Source organism: Anomaloglossus baeobatrachus, chromosome 3, assembly GCF_048569485.1.
Source record: "Anomaloglossus baeobatrachus isolate aAnoBae1 chromosome 3, aAnoBae1.hap1, whole genome shotgun sequence".
Lineage (NCBI taxonomy): Eukaryota > Metazoa > Chordata > Amphibia > Anura > Aromobatidae > Anomaloglossus > Anomaloglossus baeobatrachus.
In genome coordinates, this window is record NC_134355.1 from 663,209,772 (window position 1) to 663,237,135 (window position 27,364).

At 44.5% G+C, this 27,364-nt stretch overlaps 1 protein-coding gene across 1 annotated transcript in view; it reads left to right on the forward strand.

The window, feature by feature from the left end:
- The first annotated feature begins 854 nt into the window (after positions 1-854).
- Positions 855-27,364, forward strand: part of LOC142297392 (uncharacterized) — a 94,777-nt gene continuing 68,267 nt past the window's right edge. Inside the window, exons 1-9 of the mRNA XM_075341617.1 lie at positions 855-1,037; positions 1,370-1,532; positions 3,537-3,686; positions 7,722-7,881; positions 9,927-10,104; positions 17,864-18,044; positions 23,208-23,392; positions 25,505-25,646; positions 25,750-25,926. Coding sequence (XP_075197732.1) covers positions 855-1,037; positions 1,370-1,532; positions 3,537-3,686; positions 7,722-7,881; positions 9,927-10,104; positions 17,864-18,044; positions 23,208-23,392; positions 25,505-25,646; positions 25,750-25,926 — 1,519 coding nt within the window. The remainder of the gene's footprint in view (positions 1,038-1,369; positions 1,533-3,536; positions 3,687-7,721; positions 7,882-9,926; positions 10,105-17,863; positions 18,045-23,207; positions 23,393-25,504; positions 25,647-25,749; positions 25,927-27,364) is intronic.

Consider the following 27,364-nt stretch of genomic DNA (forward strand, 5'->3'; position numbering starts at 1 on the left):
GTTTTTTAACGTGATGGCAATATATTGAATTTATCGTTTTATAAGACGCTCTGGATTATAAGACGTACCCCAAATTTGAAGGTGCAAAATAGGAAAAAATAATTTTTACTCTTAAAATGAGATTCCGTCTTATAATCATAGTGCCTCTTATATTTGTTCACCAGGGGGGAGCGACGGTGGTGAGAGGCTCGGGAAGGTCACAGGAGGCAGGATAAGCAATGCTGCAGGCTCAGAGGAGGGGGTGTTGTGGCTCAGAAGTGTTGGTGATGCGGCGGGTTCGTGGGGTGTAACGGTGGTTAGCACAATTGATCTGCCAGCGGGCGGCACCTCTTTTGTGAACCACCCAAGCATCAACTCTTCTATGAGACAGCCCCATACTCATAATCACTGGTCTGCCCAAGGGTTGAAAATGAATAATTGGTTTTCAAATGAGTTCTATTTACTGAAATTAATTATAAGATTGCTAAACTATCTAAAAATATTTGATGAGAATTTAATATGGAACACATCATTTTGAAAAGGTTTGATATTCTTTTGACGTGAACCAGCATGTTGGGAAAAAAATCCCATAAATGAATCTGAAATCTTTTGAAATTCTGTATCATTATTTATGAAGATAAAATCATAGAATGGTAGCGTTGGAAGGGACCTCAAGGGCCATCAAGTCCAACCCCCTGCGAGTGCAGGTTTTCCTAAATCATCCCAGCTTTATGTTTATCCAGCTTCCATTTTAAGATTTCCATCAATGGAGAAACAACTACCTCCCGCAGTAGCCTTCTCAACTGACCTTCATCTAGAGCCATTGCACTGTAATTTAAGACTCTCATTTCTCCACCACAGGTTCTTCTGAAAAAATGTTGCCTCTTGATCCGGTCACAGTTCTTTTGTCCATCGTAACATGCATTTTCTTGGCAACTGTTATGTATAAACAGAAGGGACGTGTTCACCCGAATTACCCTCCTGGTCCAAAGCCATGGCCAATAATCGGAAATATTCCCATCCTGAATGTTCAGAAACCATACTTATCATTTCAAGAGGTAAGATTTTAGGATCTTTGACTGGTGGATCTCTACATCCATAAAACAGCAATTGGATGACATGGTTGAGGACAGATTGCTTGCTTGATGACCTGACTTACTGCAGTCCTTGACTGGAATAATAATAGTGGTGAAGGGCACATGGAGGTGTGCACCACTGCTCCGATGGTCCTGATTCATGAAGAAGCCTCTTCATGAATCAAAAGTCTCTAAATTCAGCATACCACCGCATCAATACCAGACGGAACAATGCCTGTTTTGATGAGTCAGGACCATTGTATGTACTGAGAAGTGAGAAGCTTTATAAAGTTCTATTGGCTTCTGTTTTGCAGCTCGCAAAGAAGTATGGACAAGTGTACAGTATAAGGATTGGAGCCCAGGAGATGGTTGTGTTATCTGGATATGACATAGTGAAAGAAGCTCTTGTGAACAAGGCAGAGGAGTTCTCTGAGAGACCGAATGTGCCTATTTTCATGGATTTTTCAAAAGGACACGGTAACATTTATAACCCTTTGATAACTGCAAATATGCCTTTTTACTGCCCTAAATGATAGAGCATAGAGTCCTCTGATGGGCAAAAATGCACCGGTATACTATAGCTAATATCCTGCTGCATTAGTGCTGAACATGGTTGTTTAACCTCCCTACATGCTGCTGTCAATAGCGACAACGGCATCTAGGGACTTAGTAGAAGAACGCGGTTTCCTATTTATGCAAATCAGCATCCCACAATCATGATTGTGTGGTCCCAATAATTGCCATCACAACCAGAGGCCATATAATGGCCCCAGAATCTAACAGTTATGGTAGCCTGGTCCACTGTTAACAAAATTTTAGTGAAAAAAATGGAATCGTTAATTTTATTAATTATATTTAGCTTTAAAGGGATTGTTCACTACTCGAAATTACTACATTCTTCCAAGTTATGTAAAAAAGCTTGAACTCCCCGCAAGTGCTAGCACCGTTCCATCATTGTTGGTGCCGTTTCTCCCAGGACTTGTGTAACATGGTTATGTGATGTTAACCCTGTAGGCCATCAGTGTCAGCTACTCATTCATCTCAATCTCCCTTCTTGTGGATTAACTTGATATCTGGAGGAAGTTGGAGAGTAGCAGCATTTCTCACTTTTTTCGGATGTCCGTTTCTTTACAAAGTGAGAGTAAAGTGGTCCATAAGTTACGGAAGATTGGCTGTAATAAGGAAAGGAAATAACTAAGGCAATATACTGTAACCAGGAAAAAAGGTGGCCAAATCTGTGCTGCTGTAGGCAAAATGTTCCAAGTCGTTGAAAGTTAAAAGGTGGTTTAATTCTATGTGTTTCGAAGTGCAACCCCACCACATAACCACCAAATAGGTACAGTGAAACCCTGGTTTACGAGAACAATCCGTTCTGGGAGTGTGCTTGTAAACCAAGTTACACGTCTAGCAAAGTAAAATTTCCAATAGGATATAATGCAAGCTCAAACAATTCGTTCCACAACTTGTGCAATGTCCCATCCTGGTCTTCTATTGTGCCATCCTACACAGATTCGCAAACACAAACACACACCACACACACACACTATGCTCACCTTACCCTCTGTTCCCTCACCGGCCTCCTGGTTCTTTTAGTCCACAAATACAGTATGTGTATCGGGTAACCATCGCGATGATGCAGGAGCTTCCACTGTTAGCGTCCCCGTCATATGTAGGAGCTGCTTGCTTCTTATTGGCCAGCGCACTGACGTCAAAGGCATGAGCCGCTTGCCTCTGATTGTCCAGCGCGCTGACATCAAGGACATGAGCCACTTGCCTCTGATTGGTCAGCGCACTGCCTTTGAGAAGTGGCTGACAGCGAAAGTTGCTCCATCGTCACGATGGTTACCCAATACACATACTGTACCTGCGGACTACAAGAATCAGGAGGCTGGTGAGGGAACGAAAGGTAAGGGGAGCATAAAATGTGTGTGTCTATACATGTTTGTGCGTGTTTGAGCGGACTGCAAAAGCGGTCAGAGCGCAGTGAAGGTACAGAACCGGAAGTGTGTACGGTGAGTATTTGCTTGTACAGCAAAGCTTGCTCGTAAACTGAGTTACAAATTTACAGCAGGCTTTGCTCGTATAGTGAAATACTCGCACACCAAGTTACTCGTAAACCGAAGTTCCACTGTATTTGGTGGCTTGTCCTGAGAAAGAAATGGGGTTTCACTTTAAAACGCATAGCATGAAACCACGCTTTAACAATCTACGACGTGGATCGTTTTGCCTAAAGCAGCATGGATTTAGCCACCTTTGTTCCTGGTTACAGTTTATTGCCTTGTCTCTTGATAATTCAGCTGCATCCAGTATGGCCATTGCACGGGCATAAAAAGCTATGGTAAGTTTGAATAAAACTATCACAGCTCAGGAAAAGCATGGAAATGTTGTTACCAAAATTCTCCTTATGCCACTACCACGGTCATCCATTATGTAAAGGACTTAGCACATGAAAGAAAGCTAAAAATGACGTCTATTTTCCAGGAATTGTTTTCTCTAATGGACATAGCTGGAAAGCCATGAGATGGTTCACTCTTTCCACATTACGAGATTTTGGCATGGGGACAAGAACCATAGAAGACAAGATTAACGAAGAAACCAATCATTTAATAACAATATTTAAATCCTACAAAGGTCAGAGATTATTTTTGTTATGCTGAAATGCACGAGTGTATAGTACTGAGTAGATATTAACAGATCCATCTGCGGAAGATTGAATTTGTGTCCAATTTCCAAAAATTTGTGGTTTTGGTTTCACAATTTGAGATACAAGTAAAATATATCTTTGTACCGTGTTAGCCAGTAGAGATAAAAAAAAAAATTGTTTAAAAGAACTCAAGTCCTCAGTGGTTGATACCTTTTAATGGCTAACTGAAAAGATGGTAATACTTGCAAGCTTTCGAGACTACTCAGGTCTCTTCATCAGGCATGGTATAACACAAAATCTGAAGAGTCACATATTTATGCACAACAGGACATAGAATAGTGCAGTAAAAAAAAAGAAAAAAAGCAACAACCAAGTTATATAAAACAGAACTATCTCTATGGCAGGGGGAAACTGTTGTGGCCATAAATTTTGCTGCAGTTCAGTGTGAAAGTTTTATTGTCCTCTGATAAGGGTCTGGTCCGGGCTGTGACACGCTCGGATGGTCAGAGGAGCACATCTTTTAACTGATGTAAAAAGACATGAATCCATGAGACACATTCATTCCTGCTCTGAATGTGTCAAAGGTCATCATAAGTTTGTACTCCCATAGTCTCCTATCTCTCTGGGACTTGAAATTTCCTTTCAATACCAGCAATTTCATGTCCATAATGCTGTGGTCTGAGTTACAAAAATGTTTGGCCACAGGTAGATCCATCCTTTTTTCTCTAATTGTGTGGAGGTGAGAATTCATCCTTGTCCTGAGCTGTTGTCCTGTCTCCCCTACATACAGACCCCCAGTTGGACATTTGGTACATATAATTAAGTACACCACATTGGTTGTAGTGCAGCTGAAGGTACCTGGGATCTTGTAGTCCTGATGTGATCTGGGAATCTTTATCTTGTCCGTTGTCAGTATTAATGGACAGGTCTTACATTTTTTCTGGTTGCAGGGAAATGTTCCTGTTGGTGTTGGAGAGGACAGGGAGCTTCTAACAATGATGCTTCTTAGATTTGGGGGCTGTCTAAAACACAGAAGTGGGGGGTCTGGAAAAATAGATTTTAACCGGGCAACTTTTTGTAGTAATGGTTGTAGTTTCCGTGCAGCTCCTCTAAACACCTCCAGATGTGGATTGTAGGTGACTACAAGAGGGACCCGATTGTTTTCTTCTTTGTTGTTGTGTATAAATATGTGACTCTTCAGATTTTGTGTTATACCATGCCTGATGAAGAGACCTGAGTAGTCTCGAAAGCTTGCAATTATTACCATCTTTTCAGTTAGCCATTAAAAGGTATCAACCACAATTTGAGATGTGATTTGTAAAAAGAAACCATGTAGTGGGTGGTGACTGTTACAGTTCCGTTCACCACCTTAACGATTGGAAGCAAGCAGCTGCAGGGAGAATAAAAATTATATTTTTCCCTGCAGCTGTATTCCCAGTAAACAAACCAAACATGATTTATACACTATTTACCTGTATACGGATAAAAAAGCATTTTTGTAGGTTACAGGATCCTTTTACACTCCCTTCTTACTGTTATGCATATTCTGTATTTAGAAAAAACAAAAAGCCAGCACTAAATGTGCACTTCAGCACTAAACATTCCAAACTGTACTTATTAAAAATTTTGAGATTTTTGGCAAAAAATTGAAATTTCTTGAGCTGCCTCGCCACGTCACGGCAAATCTCATTCGAGGCAGTCCTACACTAAAATATTTTTATAAAATGTGCCATACGGCCTCACATATGAATAGTAGAACTGCTCTTAGCAGCACTCACCTGGTCTATTTCAATCCCGTACCCATGACTGAGTCATGGCTGTGGGCGGGACAGGTCCAAGCAAATGCTGCATGAAATAAAAAGCCTGTGGACAAGGCTTGATGACTTACTGTGAACAGTCACCAACCGCCAAAATCTAGACAGATGGAATACATCCCAAATTGGGGTGCATAGCAAGGTGGAGGTCAACCATCGACCAATTCAATGAAGAAAAAACAAAAAGCCAGCACCAAATGTGCACTTCAGCACTAAACATTCCAAACTGTACTTATTAAAAATTTTGAGATTTTTGGCAAAAAATTGCAATTTCTTGAGCTGCCTCGCCACGTCACGGCAAATCTCATTTGAGGCAGTCCTACACTAAAATATTTTTATAAAATGTGCCATATGGCCTCACATATGAATAGTAGAACTGCTCTTAGCAGCACTCACCTGGTCTATTTCAATCCCGTACCCATGACTGAGTCATGGCTGTGGGCGGGACAGGTCCAAGCAAATGCTGCATGAAGTAAATAGCCTGTGGACAAGGCTTGATGACTTACTGTGAACAGTCACCAACCGCCAAAATCTAGACAGATGGAATACATCCCAAATTGGGGTGCATAGCAAGGTGGAGGTCAACCACCGACCAATTCAATGAAGAAAAAACAAAAAGCCAGCACCAAATGTGCACTTCAGCACTAAACATTCCAAACTGTACTTATTATAAAAATTTTTTGAGATTTTTGGCAAAAAATTGCAATTTTTTGAGCTGCCTCGCCACGTCATGGCAAATCTCATTTGAGGCAGTCCTACACTAAAATATTTTTATAAAATGTGCCATACGGCCTCACATATGAATAGTAGAACTGCTCTTAGCAGCACTCACCTGGTCTATTTCAATCCCGTACCCATGACTGAGTCATGGCTGTGGGCGGGACAGGTCCAAGCAAATGCTGCATGAAGTAAAAAGCCTGTGGACAAGGCTTGATGACTTACTGTGAACAGTCACCAACCGCCAAAATCTAGACAGATGGAATACATCCCAAATTGGGGTGCATAGCAAGGTGGAGGTCAACCACCGACCAATTCAATGAAGAAAAAACAAAAAGCCAGCACCAAATGTGCACTTCAGCACTAAACATTCCAAACTGTGCTTATTATGAATTTTGAGATTTTTGGCAAAAAATTGCAATTTCTTGAGCTGCCTCGCCACGTCACGGCAAATCTCATTCGAGGCAGTCCTACACTAAAATATTTTTATAAAATGTGCCATACGGCCTCACATATGAATAGTAGAACTGCTCTTAGCAGCACTCACCTGCACTATTTCAATCCCGTACCCATGACTGAGTCATGGCTGTGGGTGGGACAGGTCCAAGCAAATGCTGCATGAAGTAAAAAGCCTGTGGACAAGGCTTGATGACTTACTGTGAACAGTCACCAACCGCCAAAATCTAGACAGATGGAATACATCCCAAATTGGGGTGCATAGCAAGGTGGAGGTCAACCACCGACCAATTCAATGAAGAAAAAACAAAAAGCCAGCACCAAATGTGCACTTCAGCACTAAACATTCCAAACTTTACTTATTAAAAATTTTGAGATTTTTGGCAAAAAATTGCAATTTCTTGAGCTGCCTCGCCACGTCACGGCAAATCTCATCCAAACAAATTTTTATAATAAGTACAGTTGGAATGTTTAGTGCTGAAGTGCACATTTGGTGCTGGCTTTTTGTTTTTTCTTCATTGAATTGGTCAGTGGTTGACCTCCACCTTGCTATGCACCCCAATTTGGGATGTATTCCATCTGTCTAGATTTTGGCGGTTGGTGACTGTTCACAGTAAGTCATCAAGCCTTGTCCACAGGCATTTTACTTCATGCAGCATTTGCTTGGACCTGTCCCACCCACAGCCATGACTCAGTCATGGGTACGGGATTGAAATAGACCAGGTGAGTGCTGCTAAGAGCAGTTCTACTATTCATATGTGAGGCCGTATGGCACATTTTATAAAAATATTTTAGTGTAGGACTGCCTCAAATGATATTTGCCATGACGTGGCGAGGCAGCTCAAGAAATTGCAATTTTTTGCCAAAAATCTCAAAAATTTTTTATAATAAGTAGTTTGGAATGTTTAGTGCTGAAGTGCACATTTGGTGCTGGCTTTTTGTTTTTTCTTCATATTCTGTATTTAGACTGGGCAAAAAATTTGAACCTTCATCTTTCTAATCATTATCTTAACTTATGTTTTGCTGATACTTTAGGTGAACCCTTTACTAACACCATGATAATGAACACTGCCGTCTGTAATATCATTGTATCTATATTATTTGGCCATCGCTTTGAGTATGATGATCAAAAACTTCACAAGCTTTTGAAAATTGTAATGGAAGTTGCCAAGAATACTGGTAGCCCCATGGCCTTGGTAAGTTTTTTTTAATGTTTTTATGGCTATATAGTACATGGCACAGAGGCTGTCAAGGCAATAGGGGGTTTTGCAATGTAGCAGAACTGCTTTACTCAGCCATTTTTATATATTGAGTACATTTTTATCTCCTCAAACCCTCTTGTAAAGCCAGACATCTAAATTTCCCCCTTTTCATAAAATTTCAAGTGTGTCACCTAGTGGCACCTCCACATTCTGTCAAAGGTGTTGGTCACACTCACTAGGAAACATCATTTTTGTCTGCCAGCTTGCATGAGGAAATGCTATTGCAGATATAGGCTGGGGCAGAGTCCAACACTATGTGCTAGGTGTAGTGGCTGTGATGACGAGAACTCAGGTGTAATAAGACACCAAACCACTAGGTGTCGCCAGGCACACTAGTGGAGTGGATCTGCCTGGTTTATACACTAGGTGTTGCTAGACACACCTAGTGAGGAGCAGTCAAACAAGTCAGGGGTCAAAAGCCAGGAGAAAATGTAAATGACAAAAGGAGCAAACAGAGCTGGAATCAGGGGACGAGCCGGAGTTGGTAAACAGAGAGGTCACATAAGTACAAGGGAGCGAGCAGAGCTGAAGTCAGGGGGCAAGCCGGGGTTGGTAAACAGAGAGGTCATGTAAGTACACGGTAGCAAGCAGAGCTGGAGTTAGGGGTGCTTCACACACAGCGAGCTCGCTGCCGAGATCGCTGCTGAGTCACGCTTTTTGTGACGCAGCAGTGACCTCATTGGCGATCTCGCTGTGTGTGACACTGAGCAGCGATCTGGCCCCTGCTGCGAGATCGCTGCTCGTTACACACAGCCCTGGTTCGTTTTCTTCAAAGGCGCTCTCCCACTGTGACACAGAGATCGCTGTGTGTGACAGCGAGAGAGCGACGAAATGAAGCGAGCAGGGAGCAGGAGCCGGCATCTGGCAGCTGCGGTAAGCTGTAACCAAGATAAACATCGGGTAACCAAGGTGGTTACCCGATATTTACCTTAGTTACCAGCCTCCGCCGCTCTCACGCTGCCTGTGCTGCCGGCTCTGGCTCTCTGCACATGTAGCTGCTGTACACATCGGGTTAATTAACCCGATGTGTACTGTAGCTAGGAGAGCAAGGAGCCAGCGCTAAGTTAAGCGGTGTGCGTTGGTAACTAATGTAAACATCGGGTAACCATACCCGATGTTTACCTTAGTTACCAGTGTCCGCAGCTTCCAGACGCCGGCTCCGTGCAAGCGCAGCGTCGCTTGCACGTCGCTGCTGGCTGGGGGCTGGTCACTGGTCACTGGTGAGATCTGCCTGTTTGACAGCTCACCAGCGACCATGTAGCGATGCAGCAGCGATCCTGACCAGGTCAGATCGCTGGTCGGATCGCTGCTGCATCGCTAAAGTGTGAAGGTACCCTTAGAGGATGAGCCGAGGTCAGGGAGTCAGAGAATAAAGTCAGTAGGTCGGGAGATGGGAAGGGAACAGAAGAACTAGGGAGCGGGACAAGATCAGGTCAAACACTTACGGGTACCAGAGATGTGCACTGGAAAACAGGAACTATCACTGGCATTGTTCAGGGTGAAACAGCTCCCAGATAAAGCAGAGAAATCACCCAGAATGAGGCTCCAAAGAACAGACCCCTCCTATACCATACAGGACTCGACAGGGAACTGGGGAAAACTATAAAGCCCAGCATATGAGAGCAGGGCACAACTGAGCAGAATCATGACAGTGGCCCTAGCGAAAGTCCATAAATTAGAAAAATGTGGTCCCAGTTGGACAACATATGGTAATTAAGGTAGAAGAAGGACCTTCTCCACAAGTGTAAGAAGAGTGGGCCTGAATCAAACCATAACTGACTGTGCTTTGGACTAGTGAGAGACTTAATAGTAAATGTCCAGCTGGATAATCTCTTGTGGTTTAGACAAGGTAAGAGTAATTGTTTCGGTTTGGTGCTCAACATCTTCTGCAGCCCAGGCTTTGAAGAGAATCCTTGGTATGTTTTTACACATAAATATTTTCCAATATTCAATGACTTCAAATGTATTTCCATTCACAATTGTACAACGCATTTCCATCTCTGATGCGTTGGATTCCTGGGACCCACAAATCTGTACAGCAAAATGTTGATGAATTACATTCATTTATTAGAGAGATCTTCACAAGACAGAGGAATAAACTGGATGTCAATGACCAGAGTAGTCTTATAGATTACTTTCTTATCAAACAAAAAGAGGTAAAGTATATATATTAGATGTTTATTAATACTGTATTTTTAGGATGTATGTAGAAGGGGAAGATTAATGACCTGATTCATTAAAATTGGCGTTTTGTATGCCGATGATTAGCATGCAGGAATAAAATCCACAGAATTCTTAAAGAGGTGCACTCCACTTAATGAATTTGAAGTATCTTATCAGTGTCATGAGCCTGCATGTAACATGTCAGATATGTTACACTATGCAGGATATTAGAAACACTGACACTTTTGAAAAATAGGCAAACTTGGCTAGGCCCATCCTGCTCTGGCTCCCCCCCAGGTTGCGCTTTTTGGTAGAGAAACCCAAATCTGATATGCAAACACAAAAATTCACAACATTTTTTAACAATCTCTCATTGAGCAAAAATGTAGTAACTTTTCAATGTTTTACACTAGTTGTTTCAAATTCCTGTGCTATTCTCTCGCTTTCTAGACCTCACATTTCCACCTTAGAGGAGTCATATTAACGTTTTCTTGAGGGCTCTGTTGCTTTAAAACTTAATGCTATTTCCAAGAGTGGGTTCGGTGATGTCACAAAAACTTGTTGTTTAAACCCTAAGACATAATTTTTACTCACAGATTGCTAAGGGCTGTATAAGTCAAGCTCAGAAGCAAAGCCTGCTTCATACCTGGCAGATGTTTGCTGAGTTATACAGTTATTGTTGTGTAGCAGAGAGCAGAGCCGAGTGTCATAACAAACACCTTCATATTGCGTGTCACAGCAGTCAGTGTGGATAGGAGGAGATACAGCTGAGCTGACAGCAGAGAAGAGCTAAAGCTGCAGAGGTGTTTGGAATCACACTTAGCTCAGCATTACTCATATTCCCCCACAGTGAGATGAAAGCTGAAGGAGTAATCACACAACTATGCCCTATGCTACAAACAAAAAGGGAAAGGATCCAGCACTGAAAATTTACTCGTTTATGCATATTAAAAATACAAACTGTGAACATGGAGGAGACAGACAAAAATAGGTGTGATTTTTGCCTGTCTCCTCCATGTTCACAGTTTGTATTTTTAATATGCATTAAATGAGTTAATTTTTAGTGCTGGATCCTTTCCCTTTTTGTTTGTTCCCTGTTGGGTTTTTTCTGATCTGTGCACGTCTTGCAGGTGAGCTGTTGTTTTCTTTTTTCTTTTGGCTTTGTATGTTCTATGCCGGAGGTCCCCAACTCCAGTCCTCAAGGCCCACCAACAGTGCAGGTTTTTGGGATTTCCTTAGTATTGCACAGGTGTTAATGTAATTACCTGTCCAGGTGCTGGTTCCAACAGCAGTGCAATGCTAAAGAAATCCTGAAAACATGCACTGTTGGTGGGCCTTGAGGACTGGAGTTGGGGAACCCTGCTCTATGCTACTCAGTAGATGCAGCGATAAAAAATGAGAGCAGAGCTGTCTGTCTTAAATACCTCAGAGGATAAACCAGGTTTCTTTGTCGCTCTATTGGGAGACCCAGACAATTGGGTGTATAGGCTATGCCTCCGGAGGCCGCACAAAGTATTACACTCAAAAGTGTTAAGCCCCTCCCCTTCTGCCTATACACCCCCCGTGCTCCCACGGGCTCCTCAGTTTTTTGCTTTGTGCGAAGGAGGTCAGACACGCACAGCACAGCTCCACAGATTAGTCAGCAGCAGCTGCTGACTATGTCGGTTGGAAGAAAAGTGGGCCCATATAGGGCCCCCAGCATGCTCCCTTCTCACCCCACTCTTGTCGGCGGTGTTGTTAAGGTTGAGGTATCCATTGCGGGTACGGAGGCTGGAGCCCACATGCTGTTTTCCTTCCCCATCCCCCTCAGGGCTCTGGGTGAAGTGGGATCCTATCGGTCTCCAGGCACTGAGACCGTGCTTCATCCACAACTCCTGTGGAGCCTGATGGATAGGAGCCGGGTACCGTTCAGGGACATGGCCCTGCTACGTGAAGGTACTCTGTATCCCTGTGGGGACCGCGCACGGCAACACCTCAGCTTTGCTGGGTGTGCTAGTGCACCGGGGGACCGGGTTAAACTGTGCCATTACACACTCAGCGTCGCTGAGTGTGTTTATATGTAGGGGCTACCGCGCTAACCGCCGCTGCCATGGGAAACTGCGGCGCGGCTGGGACTTGTAGTTCGCCGGGGAGTTCGGCGTTGGCCGCGCTTTTACGGCGGCCACGCTTATACTCGAGTCCCCGGCTTGGCTTGCGGCCTAGTTTCCCTTTCTCCCGCCCTCAGCCCTGACAGGCAGGGGAAGGGCGGGACGCTGCACGGAAGAGCAGCACTGAGGGCTGGAGTATGATTCCCATACTCCACCCCCCTCACTGTGCACAGTGTGAGCACCTCGGCTACGCCCACGGCTCCCTCCTCTCATCAGGACGCCGCAGCCATTTCCTGTCAGCTCCTACGACGCTGCAGAGAGGGACAAACCCTGAGAGACCCAGACACAGTCTCTGGTGGCCTCATAACCGCTTTAGGCGGCTGGTAAGCAGCACCTGTTGGTGCTAGCCTCATGGTGCTGTAGTGTACTGATACATTATTTGTTTTTAGTATATATTTTACACTGTATGAGCACAGTTCATTCTGGCTATATACCCTAGTGTGTTACTCAGGGAAAACAATAGCATGGCGCCCACAAAAGGCAGGGGTGCCAAAAACACAGGCTTATTATGCTGCCTGCGTCGCTTGTACGACCCAGCTGCCGGCAGGTTCCATTGACCCTCATTGTGTGCAATGTTCGGCCCCTGTGTCACTTCTTCAGCCAGGGCCTCTGCTAAGAGGGGCCCAGGGGGCCTAGTGACGGGGACGGAGTTTGCAAAACTCTCTGAGACTATGGCTAAGATACTAGAAGCCTTGCAGTCCAGGCCGGTATCTCAGCAAAGGGACTCTGTTGAATCATTGTTCCCTGGCCCCCCTCAGTTGGACCAACAATGTCCTCCCGGGGTATCTCATACATCCCAGGCTGAGGGTTCTGACTTAGACCCCAGCCCCAGACCGACTAAGCGGGCTCGCTTAGAATTTCCCTCGACATCATATTGTTCAGGGTCTCAGCGGGGGGAATCTCTGGTTGATAATGCGGAGACAGCTGATCAGGATTCTGATCCTGAGGGCGCTCTCAATCTTAATACTCCAGACGGGGACGCCATACTGAACGTTCTTATTGCGTCCATCGATCAAATGCTGGATATTTCTCCCTCAGCTCCTCCGGCGGAGGAGTCAGCTTCTCTTACACCGAGTATGTTTCTAGACCACTCTGATTTCAGAGAGGCAGTCCAGAATCATCATGCTTGTCCAGATAAGCGTTTTTTTCTAAGCGCCTTAAGGATACACGTTATCCTTTTCCCCCTGACGTGGTTAAAGGTTGGACTCAGTGTCCCAAAGTGGATCCTCCAATCTCCAGACTGGCGGCTAGATCCATACTTGCAGTGGACGAGGGGGCCTCGCTCAAGGATGCCACTGACAGGCAGATGGAGCTCTGGTTGAAATCCATCTATGAAGCTATCGGAGCTTCTTTTACCCCAGCATTCGCAGCTGTATGGGCGCTACAAGCTATCTCAGCAGGTCAAGCACAAATTGAAGCAGCCACATGCACGGCCGCGCCACAAGTGGCATCCATTACCACCCAGACCTCGGCAATTGCGTCTTACGCTATTATTGCTGTCCTGGACTCTGCGAGCCGTACGGCGGTCGCGGCCGCCAATTCGGTGGTACTCCGCAGGGCCTTGTGGCTACGGGAATGGAAGGCAGATTCTGCTTCCAAAAAAGCGCTTAACCAGTTTGCCAATTTCTGGCGACAGGCTGTTTGGCGAGCGTCTGGATGAAATCATCAAACAATCCAAGGGAAAGGATATATCCTTACCCCAGTCCAAACAGGACATACCCCAACGGAGGAGAGGGCAGTCGAGGTTTCGGCCCTTTCAGGACGCGGGCAGGTCCCAATTCTCCTCGTCCAAAAGGTCTCAGAAAGTACAAAGGAACTCTGATGCATGGCGGTCTAAGTCACGTCCTTAAAAGGCCACCGGAGGCGCCGCTAACAAAGCGGCTTCCTCATGACTTTCGACCTCCTCTAGTAGCATCCTCGGTCGGTGGCAGGCTTTCCCGCTTTTGCGACACCTGGCTGCCACAAATAAAAGACTGCTGGGTGAGAGACATTCTGTCTCACGGTTACAAGATAGAGTTCACCTCTCGTCCCCCGACTCGATTCTTCAGGTCATCCCCGCCTCCCGAGCGAGCCGTGGCTCTTCTGCAGGCGCTGAGCACTCTGAAGGCAGAAGGAGTGGTGGTCCCTGTTCCTCTTCAGCAACAGGGTCACGGTTTTTACTCCAACCTGTTTGTGGTCCCAAAGAAGGACGGGTCTTTCCGTCCTGTCCTGGACCTGAAACTGCTCAACAAACATGTAAAGACCAGGCGGTTCCGGATGGAATCCCTCCGCTCCGTCATCGCCTCAATGTCCCAAGGAGATTTCCTTGCGTCGATCGATATCAAAGATGCTTATCTCCACGTACCGATTGCTCCAGAGCACCAGCGCTTCTTGCGCTTCGCCATAGGAAATGAACACCTGCAATTCGTGGCACGGCCGTTCGGCCTGGCAACAGCTCCACGGGTTTTTACCAAGGTTATGGCTACTGTAGTAGCGGTCCTCCACTCTCAGGGTCACTCGGTGATCCCGTACTTGGACGATCTGTTGATCAAGGCACCCTCTCAAGAGGCATGCCAACACAGCCTCGACGCTACCCTGGAGACTCTCCAGAGTTTCGGGTGGATCATCAATTTTACAAAGTCAAATCTGACACCGGCCCAATCGCTGACATATCTTGGCATGGAGTTTCATACCCTCTCAGCGATAGTGAAGCTTCCGCTGATCAAGCAGTAGTCACTACAGAAAGGGGTACAATCTCTCCTTCAAGGCCAGTCACACCCCTTGAGGCGCCTCATGCACTTCCTGGGGAAGATGGTGGCAGCAATGGAGGCAGTCCCTTTCGCGCAGTTTCTCCTGCGTCCCCTTCAATGGGACATCCTACGCAAATGGGACAGGAAGCCGACGTCCCTCGACAGGACCGTCTCCCTCTCTCAGGCGACCAAAGCTTCCCTTCGGTGGTGGCTTCTTCCCACTTCATTATCGAAGGGGATATCCTTCCTACCCCCATCCTGGGAAGTAGTCACGACAGACGCGAGTCTGTCAGGGTGGGGAGCGGTTTTTCTCCACCACAGGGCTCAGGGTACGTGGACCCAGCAAGAGTCCTCGCTTCAGATCAACGTTCTGGACATACGGGCAGTGTATCTTGCCCAGAAAGCGTTCCAGCAGTGGCTGGAGGGCAAGCAGATCCGAATTCAGTCGGACAATTCCACAGCGGTGGCATACTTCAACCACCAAGGTGACACACGAAGCCGGCAAGCCTTCCAGGAAGTCCGGCGGATTTTGATGTGGGTGGAAGCCACGGCATCCACCATATCCGCAGTTCACATCCCAGGCGTGGAAAACTGGGAAGCAGATTATTTCAGTTGCCAGGGCATGGACGCAGGGGAATGGTCCCTTCACCCGGACGTGTTTCAGGAGATCTGTTGCTGCTGGGGGGTGCCGGACGTCGACCTCATGGCGTCCCGGCACAACAACAAGGTACCAATGTTCATGGCACGGTCTCAAGATCCCAGAGCTCTGGCGGCAGACGCCTTAGTTCAGGATTGGTCGCAGTTTCAGCTCCCTGATGTGTTTCCTCCGCTGGCACTGTTGCCCAGAGTGTTACGCAAGATCAGGACCGACTGTCGCCGCGCCATCCTCGTCGCTCCAGACTGGCCAAGGTGGTCGTGGAACCCGGATCTGTGGCATCTCACGGTCGGCCGACCGTGGACACTACCAGACCAAACAGACTTGCTATCTCGAGGGCCGTTTTTTTCCATCTGAATTCTGCGGCCCTCAACCTGACTGTGTGGCCATTGAGTCCTGGACCCTAGCGTCTCCAGGGTTATCTCAAGACGTCTTTGCCACTATGAGACAAGCTAGGAAACCAACGTCCGCCAAGATCTACCACAGGACGTGGAAAATTTTCCTGTCGTGGTGCTCTGCTCAGGGTTTTTTCTCCCTGGCCTTTTGCCTTGCCCACTTTTCTGTCCTTCTTTCAATCTGGACTGGAAAAGGGTTTGTCGCTCGGCTCCCTTAAGGGACAAGTCTCAGCGCTCTCTGTGTTTTTCCAGAAGCGCCTAGCCAGGCTTCCACAGGTACGCACGTTCCTGCAGGGGGTTTGTCACATCGTTCCACCTTACAAGCGGCCGTTAGAACCCTGGGATCTAAACAGGGTTCTGATGGTTCTTCAGAAACCACCATTCGAGCCAATGAGAGATATTTCCCTCTCACAACTTTCGCAGAAAGTGGTTTTTTCTAGTAGCAGTCACTTCTCTTCGGAGAGTGACTGAGCTAGCAGCATTGTCGTGCAAAGCCCCTTTCCTGGTGTTTCACCAGGACAAGGTGGTTCTACGTCCGGTTCCGGATTTTCTCCCTAAGGTGGTATCCTCCTTTCATCTCAATCAGGATATCTCCTTACCTTCTTTTTATCCTCATCCAGTTCACCAATGTGAAAAGGATTTGCACTTGTTAGATTTGGTGAGAGCACTCAGACTCTACATTTCTCGTACGGCGCCCCTGCGCCGCTCGGATGCACTCTTTGTCCTTGTCGCTGGCCAGCGTAAAGGGTCACAGGTTTCCAAATCAACCCTGGCTCGGTGGATCAAGGAGCCAATTATCGAAGCTTACCGTTCGGCTGGGCTTCCGGTTCCATCAGGGCTGAGGGCCCATTCTACCAGAGCCGTGGGCGCGTCCTGGGCTTTGAGGCACCAGGCTGCGGCTCAGCAGGTGTGTCAGGCGGCTACCTGGTCGAGCCTGCACACTTTCACGAAACACTATCAGGTGCATACCTATGCTTCGGCGGATGCCAGCCTAGGTAGACGAGTCCTTCAGGCGGCGGTTGCCCACCTGTAGGAAAGGGCCGTTTTTACGGCTCTCTTACGAGGTATTATTTTACCCACCCAGGGACTGCTTTTGGACGTCCCAATTGTCTGGGTCTCCCAATAGAGCGACAAAGAGGAAGGGAATTTTGTTTACTTACCGTAAATTCCTTTTCTTCTAGCTCTAATTGGGAGACCCAGCACCCGCCCCTGTTTTTTTGTGTACACATGTTGTTCATGTTGAATGGTTTCAGTTCTCCGATATTCCTTCGGATTGAAGTTACTTTAAACCAGTTTATAATTCTTTTTCCTCCTTCTTGCTTTTGCACCAAAACTGAGGAGCCCGTGGGAGCACGGGGGGTGTATAGGCAGAAGGGGAGGGGCTTAACACTTTTGAGTGTAATACTTTGTGCGGCCTCCGGAGGCATAGCCTATACACCCAATTGTCTGGGTCTCCCAATTAGAGCTAGAAGAAAAGGAATTTACGGTAAGTAAACAAAATTCCCTTCTCTTCTGACCTTCTGGGGGCATGTCTTTTTGCCCTTGCATGAAATTTATTGGTTATGATTGGTCAACATCATGCAAGAGAAAAAGTATCTCTTGTAATTTCACCAATGGGCTTATAAAGTATAACCTAATCTTTATAAGCGAATATCTCTGCAATGCAGATAAAAAAAATATATATATTCAGCTCTGCAGTCACTTTTCCATGATGTGGTAAAATAAACATGCTCAAATTGATGAAAAATCCACTTCAAAAATTAACCAATAATAGAAGATGAAGATATATTTGATCCAATATTCTGGTTTTTACCATTTGTCCATAGTATTCCCAATACATAAATTCTATGTTTTCTAAATTTCAGGAAAAACCAAATCCAGAGTTATATTTTCACGATGAAAACTTAACATCTCTTGTAGCTGACTTGTTTGCTGCTGGTATGGAGACAACTTCTACCACCCTGAAGTGGGGCCTTCTAATAATGATGAAATATCCTGAAATTCAAAGTATGAATAATATTTTTAATATTTTTGTAAATACCATATACATATACTTGCAGATGTATCCAACCTTATTTGGTCATATATTTTCTTGAATTTATCTAAAGGAGTGGTCCAAAGGCGAAATACATTTTAATTCAAATTCCAATTGTGACGGGGTCCTTCTCCCATATCACAGCGCAACAGATGAGTGAAAAATCCAAAATTCCTTTATTCCATGCAATGCAGAAGGTTCATAAAAATTATCCACCATACAGAGGGTAAAAATGTCCAGAAACACGAATATAGTCCAGTAAGCAATAAATGTCCAGGTCTCTCTGAAAAACCGTAGCTTCTCCCAGAGGATCAATCTTTTTCTCTTGAAGTTCTCAAACAGACTGACAATCCCCCAGGTGGGGGAGCAGAGAGTTTAGGTGGATCCCAGGCCCCCTCCCCCAGACCTAGGGACAGAAACACTCCATGGGGTGATTGCCAACAGACAATACAATGTACACACAAGCAATACAGAGAATAGACAGTGAACCATGCCTAAAATATGAACCTACACAACATGATACCCAATCCCCCATACTCTACCATCACATCAATCTATTAATTGCCCCAATCTAAATTAATTTCTAATACCACTGCAATAAAAATTCCCTACACTTCTCTGGCTACACTATCTAACTACTATTGATTTCTTTTCACTGCAGGGGCAGTGAGGGTCTCTCAACTGCCCCGGGAACTCTGACATTGTGTACTGACTAAGATTGCAACCTTTGCTCCCTGATGACACTTATTGGAGTATACCAGCATGCCTTGGGATATTCAAATGAAGCGTCATCAGACAGGAAGTAGGAAAAATAAATCAATAGTAGTTAGATTGTAAAAATATGCACCATCCAGGCCATGCAAAGAATGACGATCCAAGAGTCAGAAAATGCTGACTCATGGGTTCAATACCTACTCCATAGGAAACATAAGCAAAAAAAAGGCCAGGGAGTATATAGTACAAAATTATCAAAATCTTTATTAATATAATCAATAAAAACAAGATGACAAAAAGACAAGGGTGAGGAGGAAAAACAGACACAGAGATGTAAATGCACAGGCTGCAAATATAAACAGGTATAAATTAAGGTGCACAAGGGGTTAAGTCATAAAATCATATTGTCCAAACATAGAATGTTAAATGACAAGGTAGAGGTTGTATTTGGGAACAAAGACACAAAAATCCCTCAGTGCTAGGAAAAAAGTGCCCAGTCTACCAGGATATATAGGGTCCCATAAGAGGTTGTGTACACAGGCATGTCTTCAGCAATGCACCAAAATAGCACATACCGGTAATGGAGGAGACTGGGAGTAGTAGTTAGACAGCCACCTCTCCATGAGGAAGCTGTATTAACTACAGCAAAACATGCGTTGGGGGCGTTTCTCTGCCTGGGTGCTTTGAACCCTTTATATCCTGGTAGACAGGGTACTTTTTACTAGTACTGAGGGATATATTTTGTTGTACCCTACACGCTTGCAAAATTGTGAGTGAGCCTAAGCCCACACTGTGGATGAGGAGCCGCCAAACATGTATGGTCTTAGGGTATGTGCACACATTAAAGGGAACCTGTCAGGTCACATTTGCCCTCCAACCCAATAGCATTTACATGTGTATGCCAAAATTCCATGCCTAAAAAGCCATGTTTAATGCGCATTTATAAACTGTGCTGTTCCTATGCTAATTAGGGCCTTGACTAGTCGAAGAGGTGTTGTTTCTGTAACAACCCTTTAATTTGCCGCTGGGGCAGGGTGTTCGGTAGTTCTCACCTTGATATGACGCAGTGCCTCCACCCGAATCTTGCTAGGAGCTCCAGTGGAATGCAGAAGGGTCTTTGTCTTCTGCTAGGGGTCGACTCGGGAAACTCCTACCCACGCTCCGTACACACTCACAATAACTGAGGTTAGAAATCTTAACAGGTTTATTTGCAGGAGGATGAAAAATGGCAATTGCAGGGTAAAAGCAAATAACAGTGAAACGACAGGTAGTGTTATGCAGTATTCTACAAAAATGCAGGAAGGGCTCTTTGTACTAGACCTGAAGGTTAGGGGTAATGCTTCCTCTTTAACCTACACCACACACTCTGCTGACTAATTACTAACTACCAACTAACAGCTGCAGCCTCACAAATGACACAGTCCCAAATTGGGGCCCCAGTTGCCGCGGATGTCGGCGCGCTTGCAGTACGTTGGCGCGCTTGCAGTACATTGGTGCACTTAAAGTAATGAAGGCAGAATTTCCCCAGGGCTGGTCCTATACAAACTCCCAGTTAGTGCAGTCAAAAGTCCTCTCTAGCAAGGCCTTGTAATTTGCTCCAGCACACTTCTCAAACTGTAGAACTACAAGTCACAGCAATGTCCTCCTCACTTCTGTCTGCAGCAGGCCTGTTCTCTCAGACTATTCCACACTGGGGCGTCTGGATTCAATGTCTGGCAGAGAGTGGTGGGTACAGCAGGCAAAATCCTTCTTCGGCATGGTAAACTTGGAAGACAGCAGCTCCTACTCATGGTGCATCATGTAGCTTTTTCACTCAGTCTCTCCTCACACAGAGTTGCAGCTTCCCACCTCCAAGATGGCTCAACTTCCTTCCACCCCTCCTTCCTGTTTCCTCCTCCCCCAGATTTGCAAGGCACCTTGGGAATTGTAGTATTCTCCAGTTCAACCAAAAAAGCAACATCTGTAGAGGTGAATGTGGGTGGAATGCTATAAATCGCTCCCAAAGCAGGTGTCACATTTTCCTAGACTAGTTGGCCACATTTTCATGTTATCATGCCCTGTGGGTATGATAACATGATTTCTAAGAGCTGGCATGATCGTCAACTCCTGCAAATCTTGCACATGCACGTGGTTCATTTTGTCAGCGTCCATGCGCCTCAGAAGACAAGTGTAAAGGGCCCGTTACACGCTACAATTTATCTGATGATTGCATGTGCGACGTGACACGCCCAGATCGTATTTACATTTTGCCGGTATCGCTTATAGGTTATTTATTTGTTGTCACACGTAACGATCTCAAAATCGACTCATCAGCAATCAGCGATATATTGTTGGACCCAGGCAGTTGTTTGAATGTTGTTCGATGTTGGCAGGGTGTCAAACGGAGCAATATGTCAGCTGGTTCCCCAAAACGAACAATTTTTTAAAAATGAACGACGTGTCAGCGATCCACGATTTTCACCCTATTTGCGATCGTTCAGAGTCGCTCGTAGGTGTCACATGCAACGACGTCGCAAACAATGCCAGATGTGCATCACGGAATCCGTGACCCCGACGGCATATCGCCAGATAAATTGAGGCGTGTAACGGGCCCTCAAGTGTCCTGGCTTCAGAGCTGTGCACTGCACATGATGGAAAAACACCTTCTGCACTTCCGATCATGCGCATTGCATCTCTCTGAAGCTGGGATGTGTACATCCAGCTTCTCAAGCACACTGATGCTGCCAAAATGATCAATGCACATGCACAAGATTTACAGGACTTGACATTGACACTGGCTTTTGGAAATCATGATATCCTATTTTGCCTATCTTTTTGCAAAGTTCAGAATATTTTTTAAGCCAGTAAAGTAATAAAGAAAGGTCTTATACGTTTGGTATCAATGTAATCATACTGAGCTTAAGGCCTAAGACACACGGCATGAAAATCGGAGCGAGTAGAATGCGATAAAACATCGCATTCCAGTCGGACCAATATTACTCTATGTGTCAGCACCCATGAGCGATTATTTTCTCAGCCCTAATCGGACCGAGAAAACAGTCGCAGCATGCTGCGAGTGTAATGCGATCCTTGTTTCTCTCGCACCCATTCAAGTCTATGGGACGAGAGAAAAATCGCACTTCACTCGTTCTACACCGGTGTACTGCGAGTACAGGGCGAGAATGGCAATAGCCAGCAACGGATGAGAGAGGGAGATAAATCCCTTCCTCCCCTCCGCAGCGCCGGCCCGCCCCTCCTCAGAGCCGGCCCGCCCTTCCTCAGTGCCAGCCCGTCTCCTGCAGCTGTGGTCCGATTGCATGATTGCACCTCAATCGCAGTGAGACTCACATGACACTTGGCTCCCTCTTTGCTGCCAGCGTGAGCCGAGTGTCATGCGAGGATCGCAGTAGTCCCCCTTGTGGCCTCGGCCTAATTATCATTTTGGTGTATCTGTTTTACCTGTGAATGAATGCCATTCAAACTAAACAATTAAGCAAAAAAAAAGTACGGGCTGCAGACTGAAGATATACAGCTCCTGAGACCTGTGTTTCAACTTACAAGAGCTGTATCACATGCTTCTATCAGCTGCTGGCTTTGATTTATGAATAAATATTTTTACCCATATTGTGCTTGAGGAGGAGGTCTCCAGCTTCATCTTTCTGCATTGGTTTGTCAACTTTATGCAGGGACACTGACTGCGCACAAATAGAAAACAAAAATTTAGGAGAATGAACCTAAAGATTTTTTATATAACCCCTGTTGTGCTCAAGAGCTTTATTTCATCCCATATGACAACCTGACTGAGGTATGTGTAATACAGCTCTTGCTATTTCACACACAGGTCCTTATATCTTAGATATATATCTTCAGTTTGCAGCCTATAATCACATGTGACTAGGACAGGCTGCAGTCTGAATTATATCAGGAATGCCATTTTACTTAATTTCCAGAGAACCCCTTTAAAGAGTTATATTATTTCTGAGATTCAGAAATTAATCCATAGGCAGTAAGTTACTAAGTTCCCCATGGTAGAGGATATGAACAAACAGAATTTTGTCATTTATTTAGCTTATATGTTTTTATGACGGGAAGCTGAGGATCTGGAGCTTTATTAGACAGGATAAAAGTAGCGCAACATGGCGACTTTGGCTGTGGCACCTGTCACCTAACCAAGGTGTGCTATTGTTGCTGTTTAATTGCATCACAATACAAGTGTGAACCCAAGGGTTGCAAAAACATGACAAGGCTGGACTTTGACAGTTGCAGGTACAGCATCCTCATGGTTACAATATGACTCCATTCACTTGTATTGTGCAGTGATGTAACAGAGACACTGAGCTAACTGTGGTCACATGACAGGTGTCGCAGATAAAGTCGCCGTGTTGTCCTAGTCTAAATGGTCCTACATAATATATTAAAGGTAATTCTTACTTTGATAACAGCAAATGTTCAAAAAGAAATTGAGAAGGTCATCGGTTCGGCCGAGCCGCAGATGGCACATCATAAAGAAATGCCGTACACAGACGCTGTAATCCATGAGGTTCAGAGATTTGCCAATCTTGTGCCAACCAATGTGCCACATCAGACTACTCAAGATGTCACCCTGAGGGGCTTCTTCCTACCGAAAGTAAGTAGTAAAAAATTATTTTCTTGTATCATCTTCAGTTATTAAATCTTATGTTCATCTATGGTCTATGTGACCTTTTGAGATATTTAGAAACATTAAAAGAGGTCATCTAAAATGGAGCTTAAGACATATGTAGGTACAAAATAGAGGTACATACAGGCAAAACCATACTCTTAAGATATATTTTTCTCCATGTCCTTTTGTTGCCCCATTAAGGTGACTACCTTGTAAGTCACTGTTTGACTCAAACAGCCTTGAAATATCTTTAGGTGTTTAGTTTATTTGATCCATGCTTTTGTTTTATTAGGTTAAAAGGTGTATTAATTTACTCATTTGTCTGCCCAATCATATTTTGGTGGGGGATTTAAATACTGTCCTGCTGGTATTTCCTGCTGGTGATATTCTCATTTTGAAGTCCAGCCATATTGCTGTTTATTTATGCCAGTCAATGGAAGGCCAGCAAGGGTACCTCTCTCTGCTTTGTATGTTCTTTAGTCTGCACCTATCTTCTGTTTATTGTTAGTAGGCAACATATTCTTTAGCAATATAATCCCTCTATTGTATTTTCCATTTTGTTGTTTGTCTCACCCATTCTGAGATAACTTTCTCTTTGCGCACACATTTCCTTCTGTAGGTACTCTCTGGTTCTCTAGGAAGAACGTAAAGCACGCGATGGCCAATCAGGCAGAATAGGTCTGAGTTGCCATTGTTTAGTTTGTGGTCAGGGATTTTTCAATTTATATATAAACAACAAGCTCCGTAACACCATTCAATTGGTATTGTGGGTATAGGTTCTACCGAATCCCCACATATAGCACAAACTCAAAAACTGAGTATTTTAAGTAGGAGAATATAGAGTTTTTAAAGTGCAGAATGATACAAAAGTTTATTGACACACAAGGTGTATATCTATTATCAAAAAAAACATATTAAATATACCAGGGCCAGGCCCCGCATGCATACCATTAGAGACTCATGATGTAGAATACATTACAAAGATTTACAAAGTGAAGAAAATATCAGTGTGTGAAAACACCATATTGGAGTATGTCCATACTGGAGATAACATCACAGAATCCCATATACAAAATTGTAGCATACAGAAAATATCAGGATAAAATATCTACCAACAAAGATGGTAAAGTTGGATATAGAGGCCGGTCACTGGAGTAAACCTCCGAAATATGCCCAACATACGTTTCGAAATATTCGTGTAATTCTTCATCAGGGGAGAGGAATGCAGGAAACACAAGGCATCTCTAGTTTGTAGAGGAACCAGCAAGGTCAGTTGCAGTTTTTAGTGTTACCTATATCCCTTGTGAGTTCAAACACAACCATAACACTTCCCTGTCAGTAATAGCTCTTTCAAAGGCCTACAGAAAGTATGGATCGAAACTCAATTGTGGGCTGCCACCCACTGACTACTCAAAGCAACAAACTGACCATTACAAAACAAAAGGGCACTGATTCACAGGTAACAGTTGGCACACCTGCTCCCAAGATACAACATTGCCCTTCCTTTCACATAGGTGCTAAAGGGTTATGCACTCCCCAAAAATCTATCTCATATCCATAGGATTGTTAGTGGCCCAATCATTCGAAGTGCTTTACTCAGCCTCTACCTGCAGTCTCATAGACATTGAATGAAATAGAGGTCGAGCTAGTGCACCTTTGCTCTATATAGTAAAAGCCTGCAGAGATCCATTTTCAGGGTTCCAGTGCCACTTCTTAGGCTGTCTTTGGGTTGCAATGTTTATACCCCCAAGAATAACCAATTGTTTCCCTATTCTGTAGTTAGGGGATAATTTAGTAGGGTTTTATTTAATAACCTTGAATATATTGGCCAAGATTAGTGTTCTCTTTCCCTTACCCCGTTGTAAGGGCAAAAGAGGCTACACAAAAATCATATTATTTTCCTTCTTGTAAAATAAGTGAATTTTTGAGAAGAAATACATCATCCTCTTCAGGTACTCGCTAAGTTTATTCACTACAGTTCAACATGGATATAACTATGTACCCATATAGGGTCTAGATATTATTGCTTTGGGTTTTGACCTATTTTTAGTAGATCTGAGCACGGAGAACCATTCATGAGTTCATAAATATTTGCAGGGAACTCACGTAATACCGTCACTGACATCTGTCCTTCGAGATGACAAGTACTTCAAGAAACCTGACGACTTTTACCCTGAACATTTTCTGGATTCTGATGGAAATTTTGTAAAAAATGAGGCCTTTCTACCATTTTCTGCAGGTAAGTAGTCTTAAAACATTTGATGGATACCTCCACAACATAAGGGGCTTTCTATAACCAGGATTCTCCATGGACTTATGTTTTATCTCTACTCTTTTTTTAGGGAAGAGAAGTTGTGCTGGAGAGAACTTGGCCAAAATGGAGCTTTTCCTCTTCTTTACAAAGCTGCTTCAGAACTTCACATTCAAGGCTCCTCCAGGGGCAAAGTTGGATCTCACTGCTGAGATTGGCTTCACCTTACGCCCACAGGAACATGATATCTGTGCAATATCTCGATACTAATGGACAGCCTCGTGTGTGATTGTCTCATGCATTTTTTAAGATTGAATTTACACATCACAGTGGCCATTTTCTACTCTAGGGTGTTAGCAGATAAATAGGGCTGAATCACCAGGCTCCAAAATGACAAAATTTAGTTTCTTCCCTTTCAGGCAAAAGCACCTTTGAGCCATTCAACTTTTTAGGGTCAGTACTTGAAGATTAATTCAAAATGCTGGTTGTCTATAGTTAATCAGGGATTACATTGTAAGATGGCTATGTGTGAAAGGTAATATTCCTGGTAATTAATACATTGCTATCTGTGGTTGTCCAGAGTGGATTGGGGTGGCCTAGCAATTAATACATTGTTCTCCATGGTTGTCCATAGTGGATTGGGGTGGCCTGGCAATTAATACATTATTGTCAGTAGTGGATTGAGATGGCTTGGCAATTAATACATAGTCATCCATGGTTGTCCAGAATGGTTTAGGGTGCCCTGGCAATTAATACATAGTCATCCATGGTTGTCCAGAATGGTTTAGGGTGGCCTGGCAATTAATATATTAATGACCATGGTTGTCCAGTGTGGATTTGTGTGGCCTTGCAATTAATACATTGTTATCCATGGTTGTGCAGAGTAGATTGGGGTGACCTGACAATTAATACATTGTTATCCATGATTGTGCAGAGTGGATTGGGGTGGCCTCACAATTAATATATTGTTATCCATGGTTGTCCAGAGTGGATTACGGTGGCCTGGCAATCCATGGTTGTCCAGAGTGGATTGTGGTGGCATGACAATTAATACATTGTTATCCATGGTTGTGCAGAGTGGATTGGGGTGGCCTGGCAATTAACACATTGTTATCCGTGGTTGTCCAGAGTAGATTAGGGTGGCCTGGCAATTAATACATTGTTATCTATTTTTGTTCAGAGTGGATTAGGGTGGCTTGGCAATTAACACAATGTTATCCGTGGTTGTCCAGTGTAGATTAGGGTGGCCTGGCAATTAATACATTGTTATCTATTTTTGTCCAGAGTGCATTGGGGTGGCCTGGCAATTAATACATTGTTGACCATGGTTGTCCAGAGTGGACTGGGGAGGCCTGGCAATTAACACATTGTTATCCATGGTTGTCCAGAGTGGATTGTGGTGGCCTGGTAATTAATACATTGTTATACATGGTTGTCCAGAGTGGACTGGGGTGGCCTGGCAAATAATACATTGTTGACCATAGTTGTCCAGAGTAGATTGGGGTAGCCTGGCAATTAATACATTGTTGACCATCGTTATCCAGAGTGGATTGGGGTGACCTGGCAATTAATACATTGTTTTCTGTTGTTGTCCAAAGTGAATTGTACCAAGTTAATGAAAATATTGCTGATGGTCTCGGGTTCCATGGTTGTCTAGGAGAGAGTGATGGTCAATATCACTATCGGTGGTGATCTGGATCTGGGGT